Source organism: Mustela lutreola, chromosome 14 (genome assembly GCF_030435805.1).
Source record: "Mustela lutreola isolate mMusLut2 chromosome 14, mMusLut2.pri, whole genome shotgun sequence".
Classification (NCBI taxonomy): Eukaryota; Metazoa; Chordata; class Mammalia; order Carnivora; family Mustelidae; genus Mustela; species Mustela lutreola.
The window spans coordinates 60,624,763-60,643,606 of NC_081303.1; the positions used below are offsets into that span (position 1 = coordinate 60,624,763).

General features: G+C 37.7%; 1 protein-coding gene across 1 annotated transcript in view; it reads right to left on the reverse strand.

Annotated features, from left to right (window-relative positions):
* USH2A (usherin) overlaps positions 1-18,844 on the reverse strand; it is a 704,505-nt gene that overhangs the window by 246,988 nt on the left and 438,673 nt on the right. The window contains exons 38-39 of the mRNA XM_059145262.1: positions 8,315-8,465; positions 7,570-7,712 (exon numbers count right to left, since the gene is read on the reverse strand). Of these exons, the coding sequence (XP_059001245.1) occupies positions 7,570-7,712; positions 8,315-8,465 (294 nt within the window). The remainder of the gene's footprint in view (positions 1-7,569; positions 7,713-8,314; positions 8,466-18,844) is intronic.

Consider the following 18,844-nt stretch of genomic DNA (forward strand, 5'->3'; position numbering starts at 1 on the left):
TAAAATGATAAGCCGAATCATCTAATTCTATATACAAATCAACTGGCATGCTCCTGCATGGTGGAAAGGGTCACCACAATTATGTAAAACATGAGTAATAACTATAATTGGGGTAGTTTGCTAATACAATAAAAAGCTCTGAACATGAGAAAAGTTACGCTCACAGTGGTAGCTATCACTTTCTAAAGTAAGAATTCATGGATGAAATGACATGAAAAAGATGGTTATAAAATTTTAATGGAATGATAAAAGGCAAAAGTCAGCCTCTCAGCTGAATTCTTAAAATCCCTATATATCACAATCAGCTCCTTAACTGTAAAATCAATGTGGAGTATAACATGTTGTCAATGCGGCTGTCACTGGAGGGGAGCCTGGGACGTATGACAGCCACACAGCTCAACTGGCCAGTGATGAAAATACAACTGTACAGCCCTCTCCGTGGGTGTAATTGTTTAGAGAACTCCCTCCCGGAGCGGGCAACGGGAGTGTCCTTCCTGTGGAGATCCCTGATTCCTATTTCAGGCCATTTCATTACAGCATTAATAACAGAAAGTAGTTTCATTTTGGCAAATGAAATTATCTTTTATGGGAAGCTATTTTGCTCACCAGCTTCAAAAGTTCAGCCCCGGCCTGAAACAGAGTAACGCAATCGTTAGCGGAGGGGACTGCTTATTTATTTTCATCCTGTGCGTCTCAGGATGGGTGTGTGTGCACACGCACGTGCATGTGTATGTGAGTGCAAGGAGAATAAATAGTTCAAATGACATCCACTTGGGACACAGATAGAACTTTTAGTGGTCCGCTCAGGTATTCAACACTTGTTCGCTATTAGAATTACCATGACTGCTCAGTTTTCCTGTTATGTTCTCATTATTGCCCTAAAGCAACTTTTTACTGTTCTAATTAAAAACTCAGTTTAAAAGCTCTGTTCAGTAATATTAACTACACACATGAATATCCCCTAAATTTGCCAGTAAATTCAAAATCAAGGTGGCAAATAGATGAGTGTATAATTATATATAGCAATATATTACACACTAATGCTAACGTAGTCTTTCAATACTTGCTACTGATATGTTAGCAGAAGAGGGATGGATTCTATCTTCTCTTTAATCATAAATTATTTTATCAATGTATTATTTATATCTCAACTTCTCCCCCAAAAGGATTTTTGACAGCTCATAAGAAAAGACTTAAATGAAATAGGACCAATAAAATAAAGGTAAAGAAATATTAATCTTGTGATGATGAAGGGGTATGATAGTTGTATCCCAAAACAAATATTAAAACTGGGTGCTCCTTGTTTTGCACAAAAATGAATGTGCAGCTTCTTGACAACTGATAAAATAGGAAATGGACTGTGTAACATGGGCATCACATCGGTATCTAATAAAAGGAGGTTTTGAAGACTGGAAGCTTGTTGAAATTGAAAGGATACTATTTGATAGTCTGCAAGCAGGAAAACCAATATCAGAAACTCTTTTTCTCCATTTCTCCCATGAGAGAACAGAATATAGTTTAGGAAGAATGCTTTGACTTCAAGAACTGGGACATATTTTGTGGTGAATGGCTATGGATTCTTCCTTGAAAGTTCGGGACAGAAAATTAAAAGTGTCGATGTGAGAATTCATGAAAGCAGAGAAAATGTCCTGAAAGAACTGGAAGTTCCAGATTTGGAAGAACAGTACGCCTTACGTGGCCAAAAGAGATCCAAGAGCGCAGGTGGGATACTGAGGCCAGGTGGGTAGAACATTTCATTAATCAATCCATCCTTTCAAAGGAGTTTCTGTTAGTTGCTTTTAGCTTTGGATCTTAGGATATAAAAATAAGAATGTAAAAAAATATATAAGTATTTGCTTTTAGTACTTCTGGAAGTATAAGAATTTGGCAGGGGGGAGGGGGTCCATGTACCAGAAAACAAAGTATGTAGTGATATGCATACAGAGCCATTTTGCTCTCTAAATCAGCAGATGAAATAATTTACTTTTCATCATGGATCTTCTGTAATGGACAAAACAAGATACCTATAATCACTGTGTGAAAGGATAAATATGTCAGCATTCAGAAGCTAAAATTTAAAACAATTAGGAAGACTCTTTAGAACAGAGAAAGCAAAATAATTTTCAACATTATTGAAACCTGTAGTTCATATTTCTTCATAAAATAAAATAAAATCTACTGCTATAGATATGCTCCACTCTAATTTTAAAATGTTATTTTTCTCTCACAGAGAACATTTCTTAAGGTGCAGATTGAGCCTTCAAATTCTAAAACACACTAGTGAAAAGATGTGGGCCATGCAATATTAATTTCAAAACTTAAATATTCCTAAGAGCACAACTGTATTTATTAAATGACCCAGAAAATCCTGCTCCAGAATGATCTTGATCAATTAATCCAATTTCATAACACAGTTTTACTTCTCCATGTCACAAGACTAAGAGTATAGGTTTCACGAATAAGAAAAAGTATTTTCCTTCTAGAACTCTCCTCTTATATACACCTCCCTGCTTCATTTTGAAATAGACTTATTTTGGTCTAGGAGACACCTCTCTAATTAGAACATTCATTATCCCAGTCAAGACAGACAATGTTGAATGAAAGGGAAAGCCAGAGGCTGCCTCTGACCAAGGGAGAGAATGAGGAATATTTTGGAGAATTCCTTCTCACATTTGCCTCTCCTCTTCATCTGCCTTATCTCAGACTGAGGCTGAAACCAACTGGTAGAACAACCTGCAAGCCACCCCCCAGGTCTCCTGTGTCCACGGACAACCCAACAACAATTGCTTCTTCTGCCTTCTTCTGGACCGATTGTGAGGAAATAAATTTGAAATGTGATATTAAATAAAGTGAACTCCAAATATAAGTCATTCCCTATTCCTTCTCCTGGTCTTCTCAGGGAAGGCTTTCCTGACATCCCATGTTGAGGGAAATGCTTGGCCTCTGGGCTTCCTGTCACAGAAGCTTCAGTTCTCTATTCTCTAACTACGGTTTCATTCTATGTCCCTCTTGCTAGATAAAGGCTGCCTCAAGGAAAGAACAGTGTCTACATCAAACGTGTAATTTTGATGTCTCTTTCAGTCCCTGAGACAAGAAAGGTACCCAGATAAAGTCTGAATTTTGGTTGAGTTTTCATGGATTGCTTAAATAAAAGTCTTCTCAATCAATACTTGACCTCACAATTTGGGGGCATCTGCTCTCTATCAGATACTCCACCAGGCCCTGAACACAGAGTCATTCCCCCATACCTGCAGGGGATACATTCCAAGACTCCCAGTGGATGCCTGAAACTGCGGATAGTACCGAACACTTTGCATACTATGTTTTTGCAATACCTACATACCTATGATGGTTTATGAATTACGCACACTAAGAGATTAACAGCCATACGCATAATAAAAGAAAGAAAAATCGCAGATAAGGGGAGACCATGGTACAAAGACAAATGAGACAGAGACTTAGGTCCTGAGAAGTTATAGTTCAGAAGTGGCTACTGATGAAGTACAATACAAATTAAAATCTGACAGTAGCAGCTGGGAGAGAAGGCTTCATGGAGGAGGTGACATTTGAGCAGAGGCTTAATGAGTGAGCAGATTTTTGAGGAAGAAATGTGTTCTGTTAGATACAGATGTCAATTAACATTGCAATGTCTCTCCATCTCACTTCAGAAGAATCTCTATCCCTTTGTTACCTGCTGTGAGAACCTCAAATGAGGGGATCAGGGAAAGGATACTCAAAAATGCTGAAGAAAAAGTAAAGCAGGATCCAGATACAAGAATAGTATCTCTCCTTGCTTCATCCCTTGTTCACGGTACAACTCTAAGTGTGGGAAAAATAACAACAAGGTATAATATATCGAATATGTAAAGTATGTAAAGAATACTTAAAATCCTATTGTATAAATGATAGGATACATTGCTCTATGTTCTAGCATACTCCAGGCAAAACTCACAATCAGTCTGTCAGCAAAATGATGAGCTTATGAAAAGCTGTCTAGGTAAATCTACAGAAAAACTGCTTAGATCCCACAAATTTGATTTAATATTGCCTCTTAGATGAGTGGTTGAAATATAAATACGGAGTCTTTAAGTTCAAATTTAGCAAAATCAAGTTTTTTAAGTCTTTTAAAAATATATGATAACTCAACAGTCTACTCTAGAACCAATTTGAGTTTTTGTTTTGTTTTGGAAGGAGAGAAGTCATTTTTAGAAAACAATGTCATTTTCATCAGGTTCATCTAATTGCCTGTGTACACCACAAATATTTGCTGTTAAAATGACTGAAATAAAAATATTCTATATTTCAATCTTGCTACCTAAAAAAGTTTGAGAAAAACAGGTTATCTGACTTTTGATGGTCTAGGGAATCCACATTTTTAAAGAACAGTGGGTTAACTTGTATTTTCCACAGGGCCTGATTTTAGTCAGCCAAAGTACCCTTCCAGCCAGCTACAATTTCTATATGCATACATTGCACAGGAAACAATTGTGAGCACACAAGAAAACAGGAACAGTAATGTAAGCAGGAATGATTGTTATTTCAGGTTAAAAAAAATCCTGAGATTTCAGTGCTTTGGCAAGGGTCTTCATGTTGCCAATCATACGCATCCAAGTCTAACACAATCTTCATGCATTTTTGAAAACTGCAGATAGGTCAGGTGCTTGAACTGCCAGCAGCATGCAAAAAAACAAAGAACAAAAACAACCCCCCCGCCCCACCACACACACACAAAACAAGAACCAAAAGTTGTCTGTATTTATCCGGTTGCAAATAGTCGAACACTACACTGACCAAGTTGGCTGGAACAAACATCTTTTATTAACACACGTTTAACAGGATTTAAAATATTCATAGAAAATGTGCATTATTATTATTTGGCATCAGCACTCTAGATTTTTAAAAATGCATGGAACTGGATATTGGTGGTACTCTGATATAAATGACAAATTATTTGAAAAAAAAATCTATTAAGATTCTTCACAACCCTTTTCTCTGTCCATGAGAACTTCTCTTTGCACTCAAAGCAGCATTTGTTTTTCTGTGTACAGTTCTTTTTCTGCCTAGGTATCTCTTTCCGGTTTCAGCCATGTCACAAGCTTGACGAAAATCACAGTCCTGCTATAACACACTAAAAATATTGCTCTTGGTGACCTTTTATGGCACCAGGAAGTTTCGAGAGGCTTTGGCTGACGCAGAAAGGTGCCTATTGATGGTATGAAATTGAAGTGTGGGCATGAGGTGACTTCTCTGTTTTATTCTGTAAGATGATATGTAGAATTTTTACATTAAAAATTGCACTTGGGCAAATGGGCGGTGCTGGTCAGGATCAAGTATGAAGTGCGGTCCTGGCATGGAGCTGTCCTCGTGGCCGGTTTCATAAGCAATGCTTTGAAGCCCTGACAGAAGAAACTGCTTGTGCCCAATGCCAATCATTCACTCTTTATCAACTCAATTGCACATCCCTTCAGACATGGCATCCATCTCCACTGACACCCAAAATATAGAGTGCGTTGCCATTATGTCTCAGGGGTAAGCAAGCACTGGTGACTTAACTTAGTGGGGCAAATGGCCAGCCTTTGGCTCTTTCATAATGTATGTGACTTTGCAGTGTGCACATGAAGCCAAAGAAGAAAGAAGTCATTGGTTTCAGGGAAGGGATTTAAATAAAAATGATGGCTGGGCTTCTTGGGTTAATACTGGCTACACAGCCATGTGTTACCAATTCTTAAACAAGATGAAGGGTTAATACTATTCACTTCAAACCCAGGCTCTGCAAATCACAAAGAACACAATGTCTACGTGCACGAAAATTCTAACCATTTAATCTGAAAGACTTGCTTTGTGGTAAGATAAGGCGGGAGAAATTTGTTCACCAAGGAATACTATGCCAATTGGTACTGTGCAATGCTTTATACTTTATTTATACGTCAACTTCCTATCTGTAGGTAGAAGACCATGGCCTCTAGTCAGGAAGAATCAGCACTGAGGAAATCCAACTGCTGTCCTTTCTCTGTGGGAATAGAGATTGTGGGGGCCAAAAAAAGGAGTCCATCTCCCTCCTCTTTCAGTGTGGCACTCTAAGGAGCCACCACCTTTGTAGTGGGCCGAATTTAGTTAACCCTTACTGAGTGCCTCCAAGCATGATCTATCCATGAGGGAGAATTAAAAGTCTATTTTCAGGTTTTGTTTTTTTTTTTTTTAATGTTTCCTTAAAAACCTACTTTGAGGATGAGCTCTCTAGTTCCTTAAGTGTGTATACAGTTGGTGACTAAGTGTCAGATTCCCCAGAGTGTGTGTGTGATGTTCTCCCTAAAAGGGATGTAGGTGCCTTGAGTAGTGCACTAATGCTTTCTGGGTCTTGGGTGTCATTTATTGCACTGTGCTGATGATTTACTAAATGGTACCTGAGAGACCAAAAGGACTGGATGTGCCCTTGTAAAGTACCTAACTTGCTCCCAGGCAGTAATTACAAATTGGGAGAAATGTACGAAGTATTATATATTATTGTTCATAATGGCCTTTTAAAAAAATAAAGTTAGCTTTAAGGAGGGTAAATAGTTCTGATTCTATGTCATTTGATGTCATATCGTCATTAAAATAATATAATTAAGGGTATTAGAGAAATAAAAGGATCTATTTAATATACAATTGATATTGTTTCAAATACCATGTCTTCTGATTAATATCTAGCCTTCTGAAAGTCACTCAGGTCCTCATTGGATATAGAGCCAGAATGGCAATTGGCCAACTGAGCCACATCTTCTAAGGAGCCTCTGATTAAAAGACTTGACAAGATTAACCCTAAAAACCTCATTGTTCAAAGATACAGTGTCCTCATTGACTCCGCAGAGCTTGATCTAATTTCAAACTTTTCTTAAAAAAAAAAAAAAATTACATTTCCATATATATGCTTTTATAGAAGCGATCTGTATAATACTAAGTACTATAGCCATGTATTTATTTTCTATATATAACCTAGTAAAAACGCATATATGCAAATATAACTCTTTCACGAAAAACCAGAAAAGTCTCTTGATTGAGTAAGGTAATCCCAATCTACTCTTTGTAATAGTGTAGAATCGTTGTTATTAGATTATACTTCTCTATTCTGAAGTCTGTCTTTCAGGTGTGACTCAAAGTATAATGGACTCTCTTTCCAGGAAAACGTTTAAGGACATACTAAGAATCTTCATGAAGAGAGACCCCTATTTCATGTTCTTCTGCTTGCCAGAATTCCCCCCAAGCAGAGTACCGTGAGTGGAAGATGACAACTTCCCTCTTCCAGGATATCTAGATGTAGCCTGAAGGATAGAACAGGGCCATGTCCTAACTTATTGTGAATTACTTCTTCCTGTAGTAATTTTTCTCCTGAAGTCCTCACCCTCCAAGTTCCCCAACCTACATTTTTCTTAGTTCTGGAGAGTCTTACTACAATTGCCCTAGAAGAGATTACTGTCACTAACTGTCAAGAAAATAGTGGATGCTTATTTCTCGGTTTTGGAAAAACTCAGACATTTAATAGCCCCTAATGTCGACAAGATTTGGCGGTGTATTGTTCAGACCACTTACTGTCCTCTGAGGTCCCGAAGAGAATCCAGGAACTATGTGCACTGCCAAATCCATTGGAGGCAACCAAGCGAAACTCATATTCTGTGTATGGTTGGAGATCTCTCACTTCATAACTTAACGATGCAGAAGGATTGGAAAATAACCTACATAGGAAAGAAATGTTCATTAGGAATTTTTAGATACTCAAAGAAATTAAAAAAATAAAATAAAATCTTGTTGCAAAGAAGTTTCAGAGAACATCAATGTACAGTTAAGTACTATGATTTTCTGCTGTTACAGGAGATCTTTCTTAAAATAAGGAGCCATTTGACTGAGGGTTTACACTATTGCATTTATACGAGATGTAAATTCTAGTAGTATTGAGAAAATTCTAGTCTACGATTAAGACTGATTGCCACGTGGAATCTGTAGACTAAGTATTATAATTTTGTATCTATAGCCCAGACAGTACTTTCTTTTTTCAGTTCAGGTGTATGCTTGCTTTATGCAATACATAGGCTCATGGGAAGTTAAGGTGGAAGAAATCTTATATTAACACTATATAAATGAAATACAGATATTTTTGCAAAGCAAATAACGATTCCATAGGGTGTTGCTTGTCTTTTGTTTATTGGTACTTTTAAAAGGTGGCCTTTGTTTGTTGCCAATGAGAACTGACCTATTCACAAATCCAGACAAGGTGAGTCATGTCCACACTGTATAATCCAGGTGACAGGAAAGAGGACGGACGAAGTAGGATACTCACTCCAGAAATCCGTGGGTGGAATGGCCAGGCCTCATCTGGAGTTGGTATCTGGGAGAGCCAGGAGCGTTGTTGCGAGCTGGTGTAGACCAGACAACCTGAAGACTGGTTGGAGTGGCAGATGAAAGCCTCGGAGGCAGCACGCCATCTGGAGCTGTCGAAAAACACAGATGAATTAGAGCAGAGAAAACTGTGGAGAACATATGCTGGATGGAATCGAAATGCTCCATATACTGGAAAAACTGTTCCTCAGGATCAACAACAATGTTAAACATGGTCCATTTAATTTAACATTTTCATTCCTGAACTACTGTACTTCCTTATTGTTCATTTCAACACAATTACATTAGTATTTCAATCTTAAAAGCCAGCCCCCAAACAGCAAGACAAATGAATATGCAACACATTCCCACCTGTACTTCTGTTTATCTAATTGAAAATAGGGAGGGAACTTAGTGAACCAAATATTAAAGCACCTTTTTATTTTAACTCTTTGCTAAGCAATCAGTGAGGGAGTCCGGATCTTCCATTTCCCCATCTATATCACCCAGTGTCACCGGATCACACTGCTATTCATGAATACAAATGACTCTTTGTTTTTTTAAGATGATTTATAATAATTGTATTCTCTACAATGATAAACCCATACGATTAACTGAAAATAGCACATTCCAGATTTAATTCTCACCTACAATATAAAAACTAAAGTTTTTTCCTCATGTGATTTATACAGTCCGTTGTCCTTAATTCGAATATGTTGCATGTTGAAGCATATATGTTGCTTTTTCTAGTCTAGTTGAACCTCTGGTCAATTTTTCCTGAATTCAGTCTACCTACTTGATAAAATATATTTGAATAGTTCTATAAGGTCTAAGAGGAATGAGTGAAACTGAAGTCTATTCTTCTTAAAAAAATGACAACATGGTTATTAAATTAATTTTTCCAGCAGCTATAACTTGAATGAAACTATCATAGTAAAATTTGTTCCAAAGCTAGCCTGAAACTCAAAAGAAATTAAGCAAAGCCCTGTGAATTTAGGATAATCACCTAATGTCTTGGAGCCTGTTTCCTATCTTTCAAATGGGGATAGTTTTCTTTGAGAATTGTTGTGAAGATCGGAGACAATGTAAATAAAGGATCTTATTTTGGGTCTTGGTAATTATTAGTTGTTACTATTATTATTATATCAGACTGATCCAAACTTCCCTTAGCATAATTTAAGTGCTTCTATGATGTCAGTTTTTAGGAAAACTCTAATTATTGTAATATATGTTTCTAATGGCCAAAGAATATTAGAGGTCATTAGTGGAGAAGGGATCAAAATAATGAAAACAATTATCAGGTTCATTTTCAACTTTTCATACATAGCCTTATGTAGTATATACGTTTTACGTACTTTCCCCTGTAGGAGAACCTGCCTGTGGACTACGAAGCTAATGAATGGCCAGTGATGAGAACGGACGAATTATATTACAGATTTCATCAATCTGTTGTAAGGGTTTTGAGCTCACCAATAACCCACTAATTTATTCAGTAAAAATTTTTTGAGCCTCTGCTTTGTGCAAAGTAGTATTCTTTGTGTGGAGGGATAACAGCATTGAGTCAAACAGAAATGGCCTCTGATCCTGTGGAACTTAGATGTAAACAGAGGGAGCAAGCAGTAGGCCAATGGGTATATAAGATCCTACCAGACAGCTAAGCTCAGGAGGAAAAGAAATCAGGGTAAGGGAGGAGAAAGTGAAAAGAAGTGCAATTTTATTATTACATAACAATTCAGACTGAGCAGGAAAGTCATGGGAAGATCATGTCATTAGGTGACACTGGAGCAGAGACCTCGATGACATGAGAGTGGTGGTCATGAGAGTGTCTGGAAGAAAAGCAATCCAGTCACGGAGGAAGTAAATGCAAGGACAGGGAGAAGGGGACACATCAGTTGTATTCGAGAACAGTGGAGATGTCAATGTGGCTGACAGAGGCCATGGAGAGGAAAACGGAAGGAGGTTGAAGGAACAGGCAGGGTCTAGATCCCTTGAGATCCCTTCTAGTTCTAGGCCTTGAAAATATACAATGGGCTTTGGATTCCATTTGAAATGGATTTTGGGGCCTTTGCTAGATTTTAATAAAGGACATGGTGCAATTTGGAACCTATAAAGGCTACTCTATGCTAATGGAGGAGTGGGGGCAAGGGTAGACATAGGGAAATCACCTATTGTAGGAATCCAGGTAAAGGATGACAACAGCATGGATTCGAATGACAGCAGCAGAGGTGGTGATATATTCTGCTGTTAAGTGAGTGTGGAGGGTATTTGCTAAGAGAAAATAAGGCAATAAAGATGATGTCAGCGTGCTGAACCTAACCTCCAGGTGAATGGTGGTGCCATTGCTGAGCTGAGAAATGCTGAGGGGAGAGATTCGTTATGCGGAAGACCAGGAATTCTGTTTTGTCCATATTACACTGGAGAGGCATACCCACATCTCCAAGAGGGACATCCAGGAAGAAGCTGCAAGTATGAGTCTAGAGGAGCTGTGGATGACGGTGTGTGCAGTATCTAATGGCTGAAACTTAATGAAACAACTCAGTGGGTTAGTGCAGATACAATGAGTGCAGAAGGCATCTGTTTACTGAGCTATGAGGTCCACCAACATTTTGAAGTCAGGAGGAATCTTCTACAACAAAGGAGGCATAAAGGAGTGGTCAGTGAGAGAGGACAAAATCCTAGAGAAGGTACAGCCTGGAAGTTAAGCAAAGAAAGCATATCAAAAAGGAAGGACTGATCAACTGTCAAACGTGCTAAGAGTTTAAGGAAAGAGAATTATGTTTTGCATATAGTCCAGTGGAGGTGTTTGGTGACGGTGCCAAGAACAGATGCAGTCCAGCGGCAGGCGCGGCAGTGTGACTGGAGGTGGTGCAAAGGGAATGAAGCGATAGTGAACCCAGGCAACTCATCTGAAGGATTTTGTTCTAGAGGGGAGTAGAAAATGGGGCAGCATAAAATGGGGCAGCATTTTGAGAAGCTTCTGGTACTAAAAGAGAGTGTCCTAAAAACTGGGAGGTTTTATAGTGTATGCATACCTATTGGAAAGATCCAGAAGAGATGTAGGGAAATGATAATGTAGCAGAAGGAAGAGTAACTGCCAGAGCTCATTCCTTGTATGGGAGAGAGAAGCAGGCCAGCAGGGCACGATGACCATTGACAAGAGCAGGGATGGTACACCCATTGTGCAGAAGTGAATTCAGGGACCGCTAATACTGAGAGATAGGTTGATTTCATGACGGAAAACAGACCATTTCTGATGGTGTCCATTTTCTCAGTGAGCAAAGGCATCAGCTCAGTGCTAAAGTGTGAGAGTAAACCAGATGCTTTAAGAGACATGAAATGGAAAGAAATTGTTCCCTCAGTTAATGTGGCATGCCTGGGATGCAGTAGGGTTTCTGTCCAGGGCCACTTATCCCATAATCCTCTGCTATAGACTTGCTAACTGATCATTTATCTGTGAACACACAGAGTTTTAACAATGACCACTTCTTATATGCTCTATGTTTTTTAATTGATTCATAATAAATGGACATACATTGAAAGGAATGGGCAAAAAGTAAAGTACAAAATTGTGTATGATATAGAACATACAAAATCATGCCCGTCACTTGGCTATTTTCTTGTCTAATTTTCTGTGTCAAGGAATATCATATCATCAACAGTCCAAATTTGGGGAAAAAATTAGTTCTGATAAGTCATCAACATGAAAAAACTGGGAGCTTTAAATACATACACAAAAATCCATTCACATTTTTAAAACTGTATTAAGATAGAATGGAGGTATGCCTCGAGGTAGGCTCCATGATAATAACACAGTGTCTTGGGTTCTTTTCTGAGTGATAACAATGACAAAAAAATGTGCCCCATTAAATTGGTCACATGCTGATTATATAAAATTGCAAAATATTTCCAAATAGAGTGAACATCTTAAATTATTAACATATAACTATTCATTTTCTATGCTTCTAGGAACACTGAATTTTGGAAACCTTTCTTTCCCCTCTGGTTAACCCCTTTTATCCTAGACCTATTCCTTAGAGGCTCCTTAGCACCAAAGCAATAACTGGGAGCCAGCCATAATTTCACCCCTGGTTTCTTAACAGAAGAGCCGTGTATCTATCAGCTTGATATATTGTCTCCAAGATGCTATGTTGCTCAAAAAGCTTCTCTCGAGTTTAATATGACCCTCACGGGGCAAGCACTCCACAGACAACCTCCTGAATCAACACATCTTGTTCAGTAAATACTAATTCTACACGGCAAGTGGATAAAACAGCTACTCCAATCTATAAATTCAAAGGAAGGGAGTTTTTAATAAAATTTCAAATTTAACCTTTTTTTGGAAGGCAAAATGAATACAACACATTAAGTCATAAATCGCAGATTGGAATACTCTGGATGCTATAATCTTTTAAATATATGATTTTATTCAACTTTTAAATGATGTGCACTTATGGATTCTTCCTCATCTTTAAAAAAAATACCCCAAACAAACAGAATTCCCTAAACTTTTTCTCCTTACAAAGTTATAGATCGCTGAGGAGAGCTTTAAAAAGCAAAATCAGAGGCTTTTTTTTTTTTTTCTTTTTTTCCATGTGACTAGTGACTATCAAGGCTGTAGTCGTCAAAAGAGGAAACTTTTGGGGAGAAAATGAATTCAGTGCACTTCTCATATACACCCATTTCTCAGAACAGCCCACCAACCTGTTACTACTGCAGTGTGCTTTTATAGTATCTGTGTGCATTTAAAATATCAGAATACAACTCTGCCTACTTGTGATCTCTGTCAAATAAATAAATAAAATATTTTTTAAAAATCAGAATACGGCACATAGACAGCTCAGTCCATTAAACAACTGGCTCTTGATTTCTGCTCAGATCATGACCTCAGGATTGTGAATCTAGTCTAGCTCCATGCTCAGTGGGGGGTCTGCTCGAGCTTCTCTCTCTTTCTTTCCCTCTCCTTCTGTCCCCCCCCCACCACTTGCATGCACCCATTCTCTAATGAATTAATAAACCTTTATAAAAAAATAAATACTGGAATAAAATACTGCATTAAGATATTAAAGAAGTCTATGAGAGTTTGTATTAAATTCAAATCTGTAATAAAATAGACTGAATGCCATTCTGCACAAGATTCTTTGCTGGGGGAAGGGAAAGGGCAGAGTAGAGGGAAAGAGGGGTTGAGACCACCTACTTTATGTTTAGTAGAGAGGAAAGACATGGAGCAAGTAACTGTAACACAGAATGTGTACACAGCATACAAGAGGTAGAAGTGCTTCGGGGGGGCGGGTCACAAGTCAGAAACTCACATCCAAATGTACACTGGACCTTGTCTCTCAGAGAGACAGTCCTTGAAGGGGGCACTGCCATGGGGACCATGTGAAATGGTTCCTGTGGGGTATATATTATATAATTGTGTCCTCAGCCTGATTCCAGGGCCTGCAACACCATCAACTCTGCCCACGCTCTTTCCAAGTCCATGTGCTGCTGCTTCCTGGCTCCGCTTGGAATCTGACTGCAGCCTCACGCGAACTACCGGCCCCCACTTCAGAGGGTAGACTGTTGGCGTCCTCATTTAGATTTCCCTGTTAACATAATGCAAGAGAAACCAAGGCCTTTCTTCTACATGCATCCTGGCTGTGCCACTGAATCTCTTGGCACATACTCAAAATCCTTGGATTACACATTTTCTCTCATTTTCTGAAATAGCTACATATGAGCAAGGATTTTAAATTCTAGTTTCCAGAATGGAAAATTAAAGTTCAGACACATACATTGAGTCGTTGAGTCATAAACAAATTGAAAACAGAAGGCAAGACTCAATTTCCAGTCACTAAACCATATGTCATTAAAAAAGATATTAATTATGAGGAATATGCAGATGTGCTAACAAATGGACAGTCAACCTTGAGCACAAGGATGTACAAATAGAGCAGCATTAAATAGTGGCAAGTAGGTTAAAATAGATTCACTGTTTGTGAAACAGTCTCTCATAATATCTAACTTTGGAATACATTCTCTGTGCCAGGTTTTTTAAAAAAACATAATTATTTCTAATCCTAAGAATTATACTATAGAATTGTAGTGTCACTGCTTAGTAGTCTAGATAAAGAATCTGAAGCTCAGAGAGGTAATATCTTTTATCTCAAATCACAAAAGTGGTTACTGGCAAAGTGAGGACTTGAACTGGGTCTTTAAATTCAAAGCCAGTCTCTGAATTCTATACCTCAAAGCAGCATGTTACAGGAGATGATCGGTACTAGAAAATAAATATTATAGTTATTGGGGCGCCTGGGTGGCTCAGTTAGTTTATAGACCGACTCTTGATTTCAGCTCAGGTCATGATCTCAAGGCTATGAGACGGAGCTTCACATCTGGCTCCCTGCTCAGCATGGATCTGCTTGAGATGCTTTCTCCCTCCTCCTCTCTTCCTGCTCATGTGTGCTCTCTCTCAAATAAATAAATAAATGCTTAAAAATTTAAATTTATTTATTTATTTAGATTTTATTTATTTATTTGACAGAGAGAGCAAGAGAACACAAGCAGGCAGAGCAGCAGAGGGAGAGGAAGAAGCAGGCTCCCCACTGAGCAGGGAGCCCAATGTGGGGCTTGATCCCAGGACCCTGGGACCATGACCTGAGCCGAAGGCAGTCGCTTAACCAACTGAGCCACCCAGGCACCCTAAATTTATTAAGTGAGTATAAAAGCAAGGCATCTATAATATTAAATAGATTAGCTTTAGTAAAGATTGGGTTTATATTCTGTCCAACTCATAGAACTTAAACAGTTCTTTCTTGGTTTTACTTTATCACAGCTGGGCCTCTGTCTCCTATGATCCACAAGGAACCTGATATAGAATTACTTGTGTGAATTTGCTAGTTCTCAGAAATTAGTCGCAGCCCACAGAAACTTAATGAAATGCAAAATGGTGAGGTCTTTATATTAGTAAGAAAAATATATTTAAAAAATTTACTATTATCAATACACATGCCATGGAATTTAACTTTGACCATAAAAGATTAGAAATAAAACAAGAGGATTTTAAATCGGAAGTGCATTTAGCTTAAAAGCCACCACTAAATAAGGGATTCTTGCCTGAAACATCCCAGACATTCAGACTGCTGTGTGTTCATTACCAGTGAGAGGAAATAGTTGCTTTGTAAGGTGCTGTATTACATTACTGGACAGTTTTTATTGTGGGTAAGCTCCTTCTGATCTAGAATTAAACACTGTTTATCACCCTACAAAACTTAGGGTGAGTATCTTTTGTCCACAACAGGACCTCTGAGAGTGAAACAAGATACTCTAAATTAATTAACGGGTTAATTTAGCTGCAGCAGGTATAAATTGGGGCCATCATGTTAACTCTGTACTCATTAGGTCCTTGTCTTGGTTGTACTAATTCCTGAGAACAAGCCTCTACTACCATCACGGGCTAGAACTTCAGGCATTTTTAAGTGGTTGTCTTCTCCTCCACTAAATTTCTCCATTTTAGGTTAAACATCTCTGCTTCCTTCAGCTAGCCTCCAGGGTGTCTCAACCACTACCTAGCTTTGGTACTTGACTTGGATGTGTTCCAGTTTGATGATTATCTTCAAAACTATGAAGCCTTAGCCTTATACTTAAGCTGAACACTCTTTGTGCATTCTGATCAGAGTAGATCACAGGGAAACTACAACCTTCCTTTCCTCAAGGGAAGTTGTTAAAAATTCATGAAGAATTTTTAATATTGGAGTTTATCAATGTTATTCAGATGGTGTGTATAGTTGATTCAAAATGATTCAAAATGATCATATGGATAGAGTAAAAGGCCAGATCAATCACTATCCAACAAATACACAGAATCTGAGAGGGCTGTTATTAAAGAAACAAAGTACTTAATGGGATACTGTAGTGCCCAGCACAGTGTTTCATCAACAGAAGATGTCCTATAAAAATGTATGATAGATGGAGTTGCTGTTAGAGGGTAAGATCTGCAGAAAAATATCTCTCCCCTATGACCCAATAATTGTTAGGATCCAGGCCATATTATTCATTTACAAATAAAGACTCGGTTACCTGGAAATGAATAATTTTTTAACATAAAAGATTAATTGTTTGGAGAGTACAAATACAGCAATATCAAATTAGATCTGAAATACTGATTTATAATACATTCACTTTATCAATTATCTCTCTCAATGCCCCATTCCACAGATGTGCAAACTGAGGTTAGGAAGGTCAAGCAACATGTCTGAAGTATATGATAGTAAGTGGAAACCTATGGCTTCATTTATCTGTTGGTTCCAAGACTGTATCTCACCTCTCAACACCAATTCGAATTTTAAATTTAGGTCTAGCCATTGTTTTTCCCCATAACACCGCAGTAATGGTAATATAAATTACTTGAAAGCAGAGAACTTATTTTTATTTCTTTATGTAACCACTAGAGCATTTATGAAATTTTGCAAATTTAGTATTGCTATGAAAGAAATATTAAATGCTAAAATTTAGTTTCTACAGAGCTAAATACAGTCCCCTTTTATAGAATGTATTTTTTTTTATTAAAGATTTTTATTTATTTATTTGACAGAGAGAGATCACAAGTAGAGAGGCAGGCAGAGAGAGAGAGAGGAAGAGAAGCAGGCTCCCTGCTGAGCAGAGAGCCCGATATGGGACTCAATCCCAGGACCCTGAAATCATGACCTGAGCCGAAGGCAGCGGCCTAATCCACTGAGCCACCCAGGCGCCCCTAGAATGTATTTTTTAACTACAAAAATAATACATGGTCATGATAGAAAATTTGAAAATTACCAAATGAAGAAATATATATCCATAATTACATTACCCAGAGATAACCATTCTTAAACTATTATAGTCTATCTCTCCTGTCTTTCTTCTGTATAACTATATTTATGCATAAATTTTTGAAATTTGAAATGATTAAGCTGAATATGTTAAATAAATTTTTAGTAAACTTTGTTTGCTTTCATTATATGGTGAAAACTCTATACTGTGAAGGATATGCATTTTTTGGTAACATAAGTTTACAACATAATTGCAGGTGATATTTTTACAGATATGGAATATTCACTTAACAAAGCTAATATTGATAGACCAAGAATTTGGTTCCAAAATACCTGTATATATCAATTGTATTATATATATAATTAACATACAGTGTTAATGGTGTACAACACAATGATTCGACAATTCTATACATTACTCAGAGCTCACCATGATTAGTATAGTGACCCATCTGTCACCAAACAACATTACTACAGTGTTTTTAACTATATTCTTTATGCTGTACTTTTCATCTTTGTAACTTACTATTTTGTAACTGGACATTTGTACCTCTTCATGCCCTTTATCTATTTCACCTCCTACCAACCTCCAACCTCCAGCAACCACCAGTTTGTTCTCAGTGTTTAAAACTCTGTTGTTTGTCCCTTTTTAAATTTGTTTACTCATTTGTTTTGTTTCTTAAATTCCACTTAGGAGTGAAATGATATTTGTCTTTCACTGTCTGACTTATTTCACTTAGCATTATATCCCGTAGGTCCATCTATGTTGTTGTAAATGACAAGATCTCATTCTTTATCATGGCTGAGTAATATTCCATCCATCTTCTTTATTAACTCATCTATGGATGGACAGTTGGGTTGCTTCCATATCCTTGCTATTATAAATAATGCTGCAATAAACATCGGGTGAATATAGCTTTTCAAATTAGTGTTCTTATTTTCTTTGGGTAAATTTCCAGTAGTGGAATTACTGGATCAGATGATATTTCTATTTTTAAGATTTTAAGGAACCTCCATACTGTTTTCCACATTGGTTTCAGCAATATGCATTCCTACCAACAGGGTCCGCTATATTTTTAGAAGGCAGTTGGCTATATGGGCCTGGAGTTCATGGAAGTATTTGGGGCTAGATATATGAATATTAATTCAAGTAAAAAATTGACTATGATTTAAGTATTAAAAACAGGCTTATTGGCCATTTAGTATTTCTTAGTTTCTAAAATCCCTGTTCATGTATTTTCCTCAACTAAAACTTTTTAAATCTGTGATAAACTTTTTATTACATCAGATAGTTCTGAATGTTGTAGACATTCGCCACTCTTAAGTCCAGTTAGCACTTAAAAAATGTTTTAATTAAATCACTTATTACCAATTTCTTGAAACGGCTTTATTTTGAGCTTATGTTAGCTAAATCATAGCACAGAAGTTGGGGCACTGATTAAGATCCAGCAGACCTGGATTCAAATCCCAATTCTGTTTTTTATTGTTGAAAAAGTACCTTACCCTCTTTGTATCTCAGTTTTCTCATCAATAAAATAAGGATAAAAATGGTACTTCAGGGGCACCTGGGTGGCTCAGTGGGTTAAAGCCTATGCCTTTGGCTCAGGTCATGATCCCAGGGTCGTGGGATCGAGCCCCACATCGGGCTCTCTGCGCAGCTGGGAGCCTGCTTCCCTTCTTCTCTCTCTGCCTGCCTCTCTGCCTAC